General features: G+C 42.9%; 1 protein-coding gene across 3 annotated transcripts in view; it reads left to right on the top strand.

Moving 5' to 3' along the window:
• The first annotated feature begins 5,224 nt into the window (after positions 1–5,224).
• The window catches only part of ANP32A (acidic nuclear phosphoprotein 32 family member A), a 53,186-nt gene continuing 42,127 nt past the window's right edge, over positions 5,225–16,283 (top strand). For 2 of the 3 annotated variants that reach the window (XR_006354735.1, XM_043982412.1), the window contains exon 1: positions 5,225–5,421. Coding sequence is in view for 2 of the 3 variants with exons in the window: in XM_043982412.1 (XP_043838347.1) it covers positions 5,374–5,421 (48 nt within the window). In the remaining variant the exon portion in view is untranslated. Of the gene's footprint in view, positions 5,422–7,999; positions 8,105–16,283 lie in introns of those variants that run through there. The other variant, XM_043982413.1, reaches the window with a different exon arrangement.

Genomic DNA, 16,283 nt, shown 5'->3' with positions numbered 1-16,283 from the left:
CCAAATAGAGGATATATATTTGATTTTTCTTATCTTTGAAATATTAAGACATCTTTAAAAGTGTGTATCAAATGGGGCTTTAAATATTAATGCAAGTGCTTACATTGAAAAAAATTTTTCTTCCCTTGTCTTTTAAATAAATATATTTAAATATATATTAAATAAATACATAAAATTGATAGGTGGTAACCTCTAGTCTTTGGAAAAACACAATCAAATTCTTTTTTAAGCAAAAGGCAATTTTTTATCAGTATTTTTTTTTTTCAGGGCAATGAAGGTTAAGTGACTTGCCCAGGATCACACAGCTATTAAGTGTGTCAAGTGTCTGAGGCCACATTTGAACTCAGGTCCTCCTGAATTCAGGGCTGGTGCTTTATCCACTGCCCCACCTAGCTGCCCTCCAAAAGGCAATTTTAAAAAGTAAACATTTTAGATATGATCTCAACATATTTTTATTCAAATTTCACTTTAACTTAATGTGTTGGTTAACATTAGACTTTAAAGGAATAATCTATACTCCTAAAAACCCCTTAAAATACATACAAAAAGGAAAATAATCACACTGATGCTTTGCTGTAACAACTGTCTGAGTTCTAGGCATCAGAACTGTATTATATAGGAGTTTCTAATGCAGTAGACAGGTTGTTGTTTTTTTTTTTTTTTTTTTTTTTTGCTGGGCAATGGGGGTTAAGTGACTTGCCCAGGGTCACACAGCTAGTAAGTCAAGTGTCTGAGGCCGGATTTGAACTCAGGTACTCCTGAATCCAAGGCTGGTGCTTTATCCACTGCGCCACCTAGCCTCCCCCAGTAGACAGGTTTTAGTGTGTACGATATTCAATCTGAAGAAAAATTAAGCTCCTCCTAATTATTATAACAGTATTCATGAGAAAGGTGCTAACTGTTTTTCATCTTCACTTATGCTCAAAAGAGCAAATGAGGTAGTCAAAGGATTGCAGTATGATGGGAAGGGTCCTCTCTAAAATGATCTAATCCAATTCCCTTAGTTTACAGATAAGAAAACTGAGGGGCAGCTAGGTGGCACATCCACTAGCCCTGGATTCAGGAGAACCTTAGTTCAAATCCGGCCTCAGACACTTGACACTTACTAGCTGTGTGACCCTGGGCAAGTCACTTAACCCCAACTGCCCTGCCCCCACCCCACCCTCCAAAAAAAAGAAAAAAAAACTGAAGCCAGGTTAAAATTGCTTTAGCCATTCACTGTTCAACTTCTCCTAAGTTATTTCACCTAAATCGATTTCTTCATCTGCAAAATTGGGATACTAATATTTGTACTACTTACTGTACATAGTGGTTGAGAGGAAAATGCCTTGTAATCTGCAAGATTACTGTTCTATTGTAAGAGATTCAGGCTAGATATGAGGTACTTTCCAATAATTACCAAGACAGAATAAGAAAACATCTTTTTCAAATCTTTAACAGGATAAATACAAATACATTCTAGAATGGTCTGGGATCAAAGGGCAGTTGCGGGTGGGGAGGATAGTGGTGATATAGTAGAAAGAGCATTCAACTGGCAGTCTGGAAATGGGTTTAAGTCTGGCTCTGCCACTTAACTGTGAGACCCTGGTTAAGTCACAAACACTTCCTATTCTCTACTCAGAGAGTTATCGAACAATTCTAGTGAGTTAAAATAGGCCAAGTATTTGAAAACCATAAAGCACTGTATAAAATGTGAGTTATTACTGTTCTACTTTTCAGATTATTTCAATGTTTAATGGTTATTCTGAAGTATGAATATATCGTGTGGTACCTGCCTAGTAGAAAAGTGAAAGAATTTTCTAAGCTCCTATATAAAATCTACTATCAAAATAGATGAAACAAATATGCTTCGATAAAACAGAACTGAAATTCATTTAAGATTGGTCTTTTTATGAACCCTCTTCTTCTCCAATTCTCCCATTTGACTGTCCGAAAGAAGGGTTATTTTCATATGTTCAGTTTGGTTTCACGTATACTCTGTATATTAGGTGACTTTTATCCTACTGTTTCTAGTACTTGCATATTCAATTTATCTCTGCTTGGAGGAACTGATTGGGGCTCATCTATACAGCTACAAAACCTGACTGGCCAGGTAACAATGGCTATTCTAGTGGCAAAAGAGCACTTTACCTCTCCTACAATATGGGTTACATTATATTCCTCAGCTTAGAAATAAACTTAGTTAGTTGGGGATGTGAATTTATTATCTAGCTATAGTACTATGCTATAGTACATATGATAACACATACACAATGAATATGAATGTCTGCTAAGGTTTTGTTTTTGCTGAAACAATTTTAAATTGCTTAATTATTTCTGTGCTTTAAAATTATTAGTCCACCTCTGGGATTTGCAGCAAAAGGTCCTTTTATTAAGCACATCTTACTTCTGTGCCGCTATGTTACACAGTTACCATATAGTATGTTGAATCAAAGTGTTCTTGGCTAGGTTTTTCCTAAGTTTATGTTTTGATACATTCCTAAGCACCATATCCTTAAGTAGCAACTGAGGCATGGGCAAACTAGCTAGTTTGCTTTCTTAAGGCTATGTTTTTTCTACAAAACACACATATGCACAAAGTCCCACTGCACATTAAGAGGATAATTCTTGATTTACTTATTAAAGTGAAGGGATGAGTGATGAGTCTGAGTTCTCAAAGACCAGAGCAAGAAGGCTAGAGGATCCTAAAAAACTGCACAGGCCTAACCAGATATGTTTGTCCATCTTGCAAGGACAAGGACTTCTAGCAATGTTCAAAAAAGCTCATCATCAGAAGGCTGGCTGAAGAGTGATGATTTTTCAACTACAGCAATTATCAAATACTATCTATGTAGTCCTAGAGAGAATACTCACATCAAAGAAATATTGATATAAATAATTTGATTATACAAATATATTTGGTTCAAAGTTAACAAGGCTGAAGTCAGTTTATAAAGATGAGTAGCTTTCCCATGAACACACACTATTGAATGGCAGAAAAAAAAGTTAACCTGCTCTGAAAAACATAGTCACAGTTGGAAAGCTAACATCTTTCCTCATAGTCTTTATTCTGTATTTTCTTCCTAGTCAAAATTTAAATATTTCACCCTTTTATGTTTCATTTATTGCCTGGTATTTTATCAGAAAATGAGAACTAACTAAAGTAAATATGTTTCTGGTACTAATGCCCTGTGCCATTTTCTAGTGGGAGGCCTAAATCTGTAATCCATCAGCTTAATATCCTATGGTGACTAGAGTTCTCTCCCCAGTGTATATATTCTATTTGTTTGTATAAATGTGTACTGTTTATTTCCTGTCCCTTTTGATTCTCTCTTCCACTGAAGGAAAGAATTTTTTTCATGTAAAAAATGAAACCGTATTGGAAAATTACAAAACAATATTTCACACTTATTGTATATAGAGCAAGTCTGCTCCCTAGCAGAAAAGCTGTCGTTAATGTTTTTGGTGATAAGGAAATGGGTCCACTGCACAAAAGTTATGTTGAGTATGGCACAGTACAAAGGGCCCTGGACTTGGGCAAATCACTTAACTTCTCTATGCCTCAGTTTCCTTATTTGTAAAAAGATGAATTGGGTTGGCCTAAATGGTCTTAAAGGTTCCACACAGCTTGAAATTCTACAATCCTACGACTGGAAAGTCAGGTTAGTCTCAGACTCTGCCACTAATTTGCTGTCTGACCTTCGAATTGCAACCTCTCTGGATCAGTTTTCTCATTGCAAAATCAAGGGGCTGGAAAAGATCATCTCTAAGGCTCATTCCCCACTCTAAAAATGCTATGCCTCTAAACTCTAAGAAAAGAGCAAGAACGTCCCGTATAATCCTGTTGAACTGACAACTATTAGTCACTTTCACTGATGAACAGTTATGGAAAATAAACAAGAATTTAGGTGTTTGTAAAGATTAAGGTCTCCAAGGTCACCCCAATCAAATTAATACATAAACTTTGAAGAAAGCTCTCCAAATTCGATCTCCTCTGTAATCTAAATGTAATTAAATAAAATCAGATAAAAATCAAAAGATAAAGTTGTGAACCAAGTCTTGGAAATATGTCTGTAATACTTTTCAGGGTAAAGAAAGCTTATTAGAATCATCTCCCCTCACTCTATTTTTCTTCCTCCTTTGAAGAAAAAAAAAAGTGGTATCATTTATTTCATCCACAGGTCCCATCCCTTTATCTACCCACAAAGGGGGGGGGGGGCGAAAGGGGAAACATCTCCTGGAGTTCTCCCCACCGAGGCTGATCTTTCTCTGACAGCCTTAGAAATACCATGGAGAGGGTATTGATAGCAACGCCAGAAGTTCATCTAGCACCCGTGGAACACCCCAGAGCAACAGGGTAATTGTTATTTATTTGGAAGGGTGGTGAGGGAAAGGGAGGACTGCACTTGGCTCTGGCAACTGGGGGACGAGAGCGGGGCATGGCTGAGCCCCAGAATGGGGATGGGACTTTCTCTGTAGGCGATGGGCAGTGAAATTCCTTCGGGGGGGGGGGGAGGCGGGGGGCTGGGCAGGAAGCGGGGGGAGGGAGAATGGATGGACAGTGGGACAAACCACAAACATCCTTCCCCTCCCCGAATACCCGGTCCTCCCTCGCCACTCCGGATCCTTTTGAGGCTCGCCCACCCTTCTTCCCACGCGCGGCGCGGCTACAGAGTGTGTGTGTGTGGGGGGGGGGGGGGCAGCCCTAGAGGATGCTCGCCGGCCCCGCCCCGCCCCGCGGCGACCGCGCGGACTGGAGGGCCTGACCCCCTCCGCGCCAAGCCCTCCTCAGGGCCTAGTCTTGGAGCCCGCGGCGGCGGCGGGCCCCCCACCCCGTTATCCGTCCCCATCTCCTCCCCCGACATAACGCGGAAGCCGCCCGCCCGCCCGCCCCCCGACATAACGCACCTGCGGCCCCGCCCCCGGGAATAACACCGAGGCGGCGGCGGGGGCTAGTCAAGGCGGTTCGGCACTTCGAGGCACCGTCACCTTTTTTTCCCCACTACTTTGCCGCCGAACGGCCGCAGCTCTTCCCAGCCGCCCCGAAATCTAAGGGGTCCGTCTCCGGCACCACAACCCGAGAGCAGTGCCCCCCTGGCCCGCTCCGCCGCTCGCCTATTGGTCTTGGCCTCCGCCGCCGGCGTCTTCATTGGCCGCCGCCAGGAGGCCCTGCTTAACGATTGGTCAGTGCTTCCGTCGCTCCGCCGAGGGGGCCCGCAGAGCCCGCCTCCGCGGCGATCAGGTTAGTGTGCGCCGCGGGTGCTGGGGGCTCGAGAACCGAGCGGAGCTGGTTGAGCCTTCAAAGTCCTAAAACGCGCTGCCGTGGGTTCGGGGTTTATTGATTGAATACCGCCCAAGCGGGAGACTTCTGCAAAGAGGGAGCAAGAGACAGAAATGGAGAAACGGATTCATTTAGAGCTGCGGAACAGGCCGCCCTCCGATGTGAGCATTTGCCAAAAATAGCTATATGTATTTCCACTTTTTTTTGGGGGGGGGGATAGTGGTGGTGTATTTTTTTTTTTTGGCGCGGGGGGTGGGGTAGGCTGGGAAGCCTGTCTGCAAACGAATTGCAAGGTTGTGGGGGTTGCAATGGCCATGCATGTTCCGGCTGCTATTGCCGCTGCCGCCGCTGCCCTTGGTGTGTGACTACCTGTGTATGTGTGTGTGTGTGTGTGTGTGTGTGTGTGTGTGTGTGCACACCCCATTGGGGGGCCAGAAGGCGCACGCGTTATGGTCTGAGAGAATGAGGGAAAAAATAACACATTACGAGCCCGCTGCTCCAGTGAGTCGGTGTCTGGATGAAAGATAAATGAGGGAGGAGGGGTGGGGGGGAGAAACAGGGGGCTGCCTTCTGAATTCAACCCCCCCCCCCAAAAAAAAAGAAGAAAAGAAAGAAAGAAAGAGAGGGAGAAAAATTCCCCCCCACCCCGTACCCCCTCCCTTCCCTTGCACACAGCACACAATAAGTTTTGTGCTTCTTGAGTCGGGTTTAGTTCCCGATATATTTGGGCTAAGTGCCCCCCCCCTCAGGGAAGAAAGTGTAGGGAGATAGGATGCAGTGGAGTTGGGAATGGTTCGAGTTTAAAGTGCGTCTTCATTTCTTTGCAGTGATCAGGCGAGAGACGGGGGAGCCATATTTGTAACTTTGTAGTGTTCGTGAACGCGCCCTTTCTCTCTCTCCCCCTCCCTCCCTCCCTTTCTCTGTCTCCCTTCCTCTTTCTCCTCTTTCTCCCTCACTCTATCTCACCTTCCCTCCAGATGCTGAAGATTCTTCCCCTCCTCCACCCCTCCAAAAATTTTAAAAGGGGATTTTTTAAAGGGAGAAGACGTTTGAAATCACCGCGTCTCTTCCCCCCCCACCTTGAAAGCGATTTCAAGTTAGTAATAGGCAGTGTCTCCCCCTTTTCACTCCAGTCCCCTGTAAACCCTGCCCCCCCACAAAGGTGAAGGGCTTTTTGCCCCCTAAAACAAGCACTCCACCCCGGTTGTGTGTTGTTGTTTTTCCCCCTCCGCGGTTAGCACTTAGGCAGCTGTTGGGCGCCTGGCTGAATAAACGAGAACAAGAAAGTTTGTCAGGACGCAAGCAGTCCATGGCTGGTGACGGTGGTGGGTATTGGCTATGTCCAGATTTATGCGGGCACCAGAAAACCTGTATCTCTAGGATCGGAGCTTACCTCCCTTCGCTTTTATTGATTGGGCAGCGGCGGTAGCACTGACGGAAGAAACTTAAATGGATGGGAAAGGAGAGAGCATCTTGTAAAACACACAACCAAGAAAAGGGGAAGGTGAAGTGTGTGCACTAATTACCCTGATAATACTTGTTATATCAACTGATTTAGTTTATTTTCCCTCTTTCCGTGAAGGTTGAGATTGTTTGTACTTTAAAAATAAAAGGACCGGGATTGTGGTAGTCTCGCCCAATTTCCCTTTCGAAGGGGCGCAGGGCGGGAAGAGACGAGGTTATCGCTGAAACCCGGGAGACGATGGGTTTCATAGACTGGGCGCGTTGGCAACTTTGAGAGCGTTATAACTGGACCCCAAACACCACCACCTCCTCCGCCCGCCCCAGTAAAGACTAATCCTTGGGGAAGATGGAACCTTTCCACCCATTTCCTCCCTCCTCTTCTCCCTTCCTCCACTTCGCCTCCCATAATTTCTCCCCTAAACCTCGGTTTGACTTTTGGAATCAAGATTTGTTTTGTGCCCATACTGTCATAACGCAGTTGTGTACACTCTGCGTGTTTTATGGTTTGTCAGGAGATGGGGGGGGGGGGGAAGATACTCATCGAAAGGAAGAATTACGATAAATATTTTGGTAATTTTTTATGTCACATCTTTGGACTTAACTGCTCTAGGGTTTGGGGGGGGGGGATGAGGTTGGGGGAGGGGGGGTGCCGTGGGTAGTAGGCTTGGAAACTGATCTACTTTAACGACCCCCACCCAGCTATAGATAAGACCTGGAGCTATATTCCCTGTTGGAGGGGAGGGGCTGAGGCCAACGTTGGGCTATGAAGTGGATCCGGTAGTGGGTTCTAAAAACATTCTTAACCAAATGGAAGAGAGATTGGGGAGCGGATCGAACCCGCTCCTTAAACTTCACAAAGTCTTCGTGTCTTATGTTGAGGGGGGAGGGGAATACGACGCGCATACTAAACGATATTTCACACGCGTCCTCCCTCCCCCCCAACCCCTAACCTTCGTATTCTTTTTTCCCCCAGATCCCCGCTTCACTCCAATGGGGAGTGGTTGGGCATAAGTGGGGGAGGGGGGGGCAGTTTGCTTGTTTGGGAAGAAAACAGGGTAATAAGAGACAAAGGGGGTTGGGAAGGAGAGGGGAGAAGTGGGTGCGTGTATTTTTGTTTTCTTTCCGAAAGGATTCGAGAGAGCGCCCCCAGCGCCCCCCCAAACCTCCCCTTCCCCTAGCCCCCCAGTACACACCTCCAAATCCTTTCTCAACTTTATCCCGGGAGCTGGCAACACCGCGTTGAAGCTGAAATAGGACGAGCAGCCATTTTTTCCTGGGTTTCTCCGTCCCGCCCCCCCCTCCCCCATCGAGCTGCAAAAGAAAAACGCTGGGTTTGAAATGAAAGCGACTGTCTCCATGAGGATTTGTGCGATATTCGGGGTGGGAGATGTGGGACACGGTTGTGCGTATGTGTTTTAGGGTGGGTGGCCGGGCGAGATTTTTGATAGCCGTGAACCAGAGCTTTTAAAATATTCTATTATTTCTCCCGGGCAGTTTTTGAGCCCGAGGTGTTCAAACGGCTAGCACCCCTCTCCTCCCCCGCCTCGAGGTTAAGGAGAGAGGTGTACTTTATCGTTATTGGGGGGAGGTGGGAAAAGGTTGCTCTGGAATTGCAGCGAAGGCTCTAGGGGCGCTTTCACTGCGCTCTGCGTGTATGTGTAACATGACTGCCAGCGCAGAGAGCTGCCATTTTGTCACTGTGGCTGTTGTCACTGGGGAGGGGAGAAAATAAAGGTAAAATGATAAGTCTTGCGCCATCTCCGAAACCGCATCACAGGAGGACTAGTTTCCAAACGAACTGACTGGTAGTAGAGTGACCGATCAAGATCTTGGCCGTCTCTGCCCGGTCTTTTTGGGGGGCGGCGTAGGGACCGGAGAGGGTGAACGAGGGACCCATATTTCGTGGTTTCTCTGCAGGGACGTCTTCCGCTCCCTTGGAGTCGCCCGGTATCTTTAAATGGAACGTTGTTGTTGTCTACGTTCTTTGGAGTAGTAAAATTGAAAGGATGGAATTCTCAGTGTAAACGGCCACGCCGAATCAGGTTCTCCCCTTCCTCCCGCCGTCCTTTTCCTACGCCAATATTTTGCTCTTCTATTTTTTCCTCACCCTGTACCTGGAAGTTAACTTTTACATTGATATTGTCTGTTTTTTAACCTGACATTGTTATTTCACTGGAACTGGCCTAAGGTGGGGCAAACGCGATCTTTATCTTTCTTTCTTTTGGGGGGTGGAGGGGGACGTTAAATGCACGAGACTTTTGATCTCTGATGCTCGCAGCAGCAACAGCAGCAGCAGCAGCAGCAGTAGCAGCAGTAGCAGCAGCAGCCGCCGCTTCCTACGGGAGGGAACGAATTATTGATGAGTTGGGAAAACGCCTTCCTGGGCTGGGCTCTCCGGGAAGGTAGGTCGCGTTCTTTCTGTTTCTAGTAGGTTATTACAGCGCCTCCGCTGGCTGTCAGCGTTTAGTGGAAGTCCTGAAGTCCTCCCTTCTCCTCCCCCCCCACCCCCCCATTTTTCTTTTGAGATTAAGGTTATGAATATTTTTCCCTTCAGCTAAAAGTAAATAGGATATATATATATTTTTAAGAGCAGATGAAATCCTTATATTCATAGGTCTTCCTCTTACTATCACAAAGCAAAATTAGTATCGACTGCTCTTGAGTTGAAACACTATTTAAGCATCATTATTTTTGGAAAGAAGACTCTTCTATGAGGCTTGACTAGCCAAACATCTTACAGGTTAAAATATCTGAGTTGCAACCACCTGTTGTCAGATCCTTTTGATTGTTAGTGAAAGAGCTTTCTTGTGAACACATGAATAGAGCTCTATGCTATTCTATCCACATTGATGAGGGGAGTCCTCTTTTCCAATAATGAAAGAAAACGTTATTATTAGGCTTTAGAATACATCACATGATGATTTTGTAGCAGTCTTATTTACCTGGTTATATTTCATCCAGGTTGATGATTATATTTCCAGAATATTTAGAAGCTTTGGGACCCAAGGATTCTTAAAAGACCCTTGGAAGTTTTGGAAGCTAGGGTGAGAGTAAAGCAGACGTGAAATATTGCCATTAGACAACTGGAAATTGACTTTATAAACATATACACACACCTTATTTATTTTAGTGTTATAGTACTGACAAAAGGAATGGATGGTATATATTGGGGAAGGCTGAGACAATATATATCCTGGAGGTCTGAAATAGACTGGAAAATATTACTGGTTAAATTGCATTAGGATAAGCCATCTTTTGTATATGTTTTCAGGGGAATGAGTTTGGTTAAGATTATGATTTTCTGGATGTAACTACTTTCAATTAGGTGGCTAACTGATCTACATTCTCCAAAGCAGAAGGGACCTTAGCAGTCACTTGTTCCAATCTCTGTGTAGTGCTTCCTCCTCTCCCACTACAGTACAGGTGCAAGGACACTTCAAAGTAAAAGCCCTGTGGAGTTTGGGGTCCAGAAAGAGCTTAGGAATAGCTCTTAGACAATACCTTTTTATGAAGATCTGGGCTTATTATATATGGGGTAGGAAAAACTATGTATTCCAACTTATTCAATCAGTAAGCATATATTAAGTGCTTGCCATGGGCCAGGCAATGGGCAGAGACCAAGGTGAAACAGCTGCAGGAGTATGTGTTCCATGTTATCAGTGGCCCATGATTACATCCTTTGCTTGTATAGCACCTAGTAGGACCTTAATCAATGCTTGTTGAATTTCCATCTAACCTAGACAGGACTAAAACTAGGACTTTTCCTTCCTCTTCCACCTTTTTCCTTAGAAAGGTTTCTTTTTAATCTCCTGGTGGTCTTATTTGGGAGGGAAAATGCCTATAGTGATTTAGCTGGTAGCGGCTATCTGATTTCTACTGAGTAAGCCTTCAGGATCCACTGATCGATTATTATTGACCCCTTTTGGAGGCATGACCTAAGCCACTAAAGACCAAAAATCTGGGCCAATACTTACAGAATCTCTGGAGGAGCCACCACCACTTTAGGCCTCAGTCAGGTCAACAAGTCAACAAGCATTTATTAAACACCTACTCTTGCCATCACTATGTTAAGTACTGGGCACAACAAAAATACACAGAACTCTTTCCCCCTAACCTATCTCCTCCCCACCCACTGCCAATAAAACCTGCTTTCTCAGGGAGGTCACAAGATTTGGGGGGCGGGGTGTGAGGCAATTGGGGTTAAGTGACTTTGCCCAGGGTCACACAGCTAGTAAGTGTCAAGTGTCTGAGGCTGGATTTGAACTCAGGTCTTCCTGATTCCAAGGCTGTTGCTCTATCCACTGCACCACCTAGCTGCCCCAGGAACTCACAAGCTAATGGAGGAGACAGTTTGCAAACGACTGTGTACAAACGAGCTGTATACAGGATAAAATAGAAATAATCTCAGATGGAAGACACTAGCATTAAAGGGGACCAGGAAAGACTTCTTACAGAAGGTGGAGTTTTAACTGAGCCTTGAAGAAGGTAGCCAGGAAAGCTAAGAGGTGGAAATGAGGAGGAAGAGAATTCCCATCATAGGGAACAGTCGGTGAAAAATGCATGGTTTAAAAAAAAAAAAGTACATGGTTCAACACAGTGAAAATGCCTCAGTTTGCTCTTCTGCTGTAAAATGGGGTAGATTGGACTCTGACCTTTAAAGCCCCTTCCAGTCCTTAAAGCTCTAATTCGTGACAATGTGGGACCTGTAGGAGATGTGGAATTGGAGAACAGGAATTCAAATCCAGACTTTGGCTCTTAACACCCCTGTGAAGGTAAGCAAGTCACTTAACTTCCTTGGGCCTCATTTTCCTCATCTGTAAAATGAAGGGATTAGACTACATGAATTCCAGCAGCAGCAGCAGTACAGAATGCTTTATAGAGTTCTTCTGGGAAGCAGAGAGCAATGGTAGAAAAAGCACTGGACCCAAAAGGATGAATAATGACTGAATTCATGGAAATGGGGTTGAATAACAACTCTGGTAATTATTACCTGGGTGGCCTTGGGCAAGTCACTTACTTACCCTCCTTACCCTTGGGCTTTAGTTTCTTCATTTATTAAATGAGAGGATTGTACTATAAATGGCCTCAGAAGTCTCTTTCAGTTCTAGATGTATGAACTAACTGCATAACTGCTTTCAACTCTTTCCAAGTATCTATCTAGAATCCATGATTATACAATGTCTTATGGTTAAATGTTTACCTTATGATTATACTTTTGGTAACTCTAAAGCAGTATATACATGAAAATTGATATTGTTATAAGTAGAGGCAGAGCTATAGACTTGTCTTAAAGCACATACATCTGTGTATTATTCATTGCCTAGCATTCCTGTCAGATCCTTTGAGTGTATAGCCAGCCAATCGGCAGTAGCATGATATGAATAATTAAAAACCATAGATAATCAAAAACTCTATAGCTTTAGCCACTTCCTTTTTCACTAAAGTTTTTTTTCTTTAGTAAAATGTTAATAAAAAGACTGGTTTGATTGTTTTGCTTTTTCCTACCTCTGGCCTCTAGTGCTAGTACTAAAGGAAAATATAAGACCCTTAAGAAGAGAGGAAGATTACCAGCTGCTGAGAAATCAGGATTTTATACTTTGAGAGGCTATCAAACCACATATCAAACTCAGTTTTCTGGCCTGAGCAGCTAATATATTTCTGTAATAATTTAAGGTTTACAAACACTTTTCTTCTCAGTGAGCCAGTGAAGTAGATGATGTGTGGCCTCCATTTTCCAGACAAGGAAACTGATGCTCAGGGGGGTTGTGATTTGCCCAGAGTCAGACAGCAGGTATGTGTGAGAGCTAGGGTTCTTCATATCTTCTCATTCCAAAGGTACATGTTTCTACCATACTATGCTACCAGCTAAATCATTCTCTCCATGCTTAGTTGCTCTTTGGTGGGTGGGGGCAACGGGTGGGGCACTCCTACCAGTGAGTTCCTTATCATGTAGCGTTCCTGGTTTGGAAATTCCTACAAATACCTACAGATGGGCAGTTTGTCTTCCACTTGGAATCTGAAAGAATTGATTGGGGCCACTGAAAGGCTAAGTTATGTGTCCGTATAAACGCATACCTAATACATGTCAGAAGGCAAGTCTTGAACCAAAGTCTGCTAATTCCAAGGCTAGCCCACCATACACTGCACCAGCATTTCTCTAACCTCCTCAGGCTTGAATGATTTACAGCAATTACTATTGGAAATACTGTATAACATCATGTGCCAAGGTTTGTGCTATTTCTTAAATATTTTAAACTTAGAGCAGAGATTCTTACTTTTGTGTGTGTGTCCCTGGACCTCCTTGGCAATGTGGTAAAAACTGGGCTTTCCAGAATCATATTTTTAAATGCATAAAATAAAACCCATAAGACTGCAAGGGAAACCAATTATATTGAAATACATTATTTGTGTGTGTGTGTGTGTGTGTGTATACATATATAAAATATTTTAAACTTACTAAACCCAAGTTAAGAAGCCCTGTCCTAGAGCTTTATTCTAAATTAAGTAGACCAGACTGAAAATTTTAAACTGTACAACCGTCGATGTGCCTGACTTTGATTAGTAGGTGGCATATGGTAGATAGAGCTCTGGTCCTGGAATCAGAAAGACCTAATTGCAAATCTGACCTCTCACTTACTACCTTTGTGACCTTGGGCAAGTCACTTAACCTTAGTTTGCCTCAGTTTTCTCATCTATAAAATGGGGGTAATAATAGCACCTACCTCCCAGGGTTGTTGTGAGGATCAAATGAGATCATATTTTTTTTAAGTGCTTAGCACAGTGTCTGACACATAGTAAGTTCTATATAAATGTTGACTATGATCATCATCGGTACCGTCATCTTACCTATTTAACATCTGCTATGAGTGTTTGACTTCTTGTGTTTATCCCATTTCAACTTGTATTGTGGCTATTTGTAAAATCTCACAGGCAAGAACCTTACTGCTTTCTTTGTATCACCAGTACAATGCCTTCTATGGAATGAATAGTTTGTTTTATTTGGGTTTTTTTGGCGGGGCAATGAGGGTTAAGTGACTTGCCCAGGGTCACACAGCTAGAAAATGTCAAGGATCTGAGGCTGGATTTGAACTCAGGTCCTCCTGAATCCAGGGATGGTCCTTTATCCACTGTGCCACCTAGCTGCCCCCTAGAATAGTTATTTTTATAAATTATTTTTTAAAAATTCAATTGAGTTACCATCTCAGACTGTTCTTCACCCCTCTGCTTGACTCCCTTTATCTCCTTGTCTAATCAGCTCTGGATCCAAATATATTCTAAGCTAGTGATAGACTTTTGATTTAAATAAGTTTGACAGGACATCAAAGTTGCTATTGTAGTCTCGGTTCTTTAAGAAAATAACAAACCTATTGCTTCAAATTTAGAGGTGAGAGATACAGTTTACTGGTCTTTTGCCTTTTCATCTGACTCTATTTTATGCTAAAACTCAGGGTTCTATTCTAGTCCCTTCAAGAAGCATCTCTTGGATCAAGTTTCCCTATTCATGCCTTTTCTTCCTCACTCCATCAAATACACCTCAACTTGGGAAAGACAGACTTTGGCAAATTCCTACAAACTTTAAGAATACGTCATAGCATTTAGATATTCTTATACCATATATGATAACAAATCTATTATGGGGGGAGAGGGAGAGATGATTTTTAAATTAATTATAATTATTTTAAAATGAGAGGAATGATGCCCTGTTTTTCTGTACCATCTTCTGAAATATGGAAACCACTTAGTTATAAGTTGTTGTAATGGTATGTATTTTTTTTTTAAGTGAGGCAATTGGGGTTAAGTGACTTGCCCAGGGTCACACAGCTAGTAAGTGTTAAGTGTCTGAGGCCAGATTTGAACTCAGGTACTCTTGAATCCAGGGCCGGTGCTCTATCCACTGCGCCACCTAGCTGCCCCAATGGTATGTATTTTTAATAAAAAATTTTGTAAGAAAGAAATAATATTTTGTTTCCTCCTCTACAAACATAGGATTTATAGATGACAGAAGCTCACAGAGTAAAGTGATTTGCTTCATTCAGATTGAAGTTCTTTCCTCTAAAGTGTTTTCTATTTATTTTTATAAATATCCTATCTTTATTAAGGTAATAAAAAAGAAACAGAGGGGGCAGCTAGGTGGTGCAGTGGATAAAGTACCATCCCTGGATTCAGGAGGACCTGAGTTCAAATCCAGCCTCAGACACTTGACACTAGTTGTATGACCCTGGGCAAGTCACTTAACCCTCATTACTCCACCAAAAAAAAGAAAAGAAAAGAAACTGAGGAGTGGAGAAAATTTTAAAGCCTTAAAACCAGTCAGAACTGATATTAGAACCCAGGACTACAAACACAGCTGGGCCTACAGTTGGAAAGTACTTTGGTTCCTTCAGATTTCCCCTGTTAAAACCTGCTCCAAGGAAAGGATCTGGTATCAGTAATAGACTTTAGTGTGAATTTAAGTTTATATGTTGCCTTTCAAAAGGAAATTTCTGTTTTGTGTCCCAAATGGTAAGGAAATTATCAGTGGCCCTGCTTGGGAGGTAGGAGACTATATTCTTCTTCTAGGTCTCAAATTCACTTAACTTTGTGCTTGAGATGGAGTTAGAAGAATTCCATGAAACCTGTCTACATGTGAGACTGGCCATGTCTCCACCTCTTAAGATGGCCTTTCCCTTGCCTGACATACAGCATTGAAAGTCTCTTCCTCTTTAACAGCTATTGGAAGACCACAGACCACCTTCCTTGTTTCTAGGCTGGTCCTCAAAGCCATCAACCAAGGAAACAACCCCTGAGGAGAAGCAGCCTAATATAACCAATACCACTAACTACTGACCCAACTGTCACCTAACTCCCACTTCAGTCAAGTGACTTACATCTAGCCTACCCTTATAGCCAGCATCCATCACCCTGGTGGAGCTACCGCCTGGCAATTGCTTCTCTAGGTGCTACAGCCATGATGACTAATGAGCAGAAAACAAAAGATCTCACTACCAAAGCCCTTGGCACTGTCAGATGTTTCAATGGGCATGGTTTTATCCATGGAAATAACACTGAAGAAAATATATTACTATCTGATTTGTTGCCGAACCTTCCATTGTGGGTTGTCTCTATTAAATAGTAAGCTTGAGAGCAGGTACTTACTGTCTTTTTTATTTGTATCCCCAAAGCTTAGCAGAGTACTTTAAACAGAAAGCACTAAATAAATGCTTTTTCATTCATTCATGTGGTAATCATAATAGCTAACATAGCACTTGAAGGTTTGCAAAGAATCATGCATCTATTACCTTATTTAGTCTTCACAACAACTCAGTGAAGTAGATGCTATCTTCATTCTCATTTTAGAAATTAATAAACTGAAGCCAAGAAAAGGTTAAGCGACTTGCTTATAATCACACAGTATCTTAGCAAGAATTCAAACTTAGACTTAGCCATCCTTACTCCAGTCATCTTGCATAAACCAGTTCCCCACCATTATTCCTCCATATTAGTTTATGACACTCTTCCTTACCCCTCCCCAATCTCATTCAGTTCAGCTTTTTCTGAAGCCTTCTGACTAATTTTAGTT

This window comes from Dromiciops gliroides, chromosome 2, assembly GCF_019393635.1.
Source record: "Dromiciops gliroides isolate mDroGli1 chromosome 2, mDroGli1.pri, whole genome shotgun sequence".
In the NCBI taxonomy this organism is placed as follows: Eukaryota; Metazoa; Chordata; class Mammalia; order Microbiotheria; family Microbiotheriidae; genus Dromiciops; species Dromiciops gliroides.
Note: the sequence above shows the minus strand (reverse complement) of the source record. Positions and strands in the feature narration are given on the sequence as shown.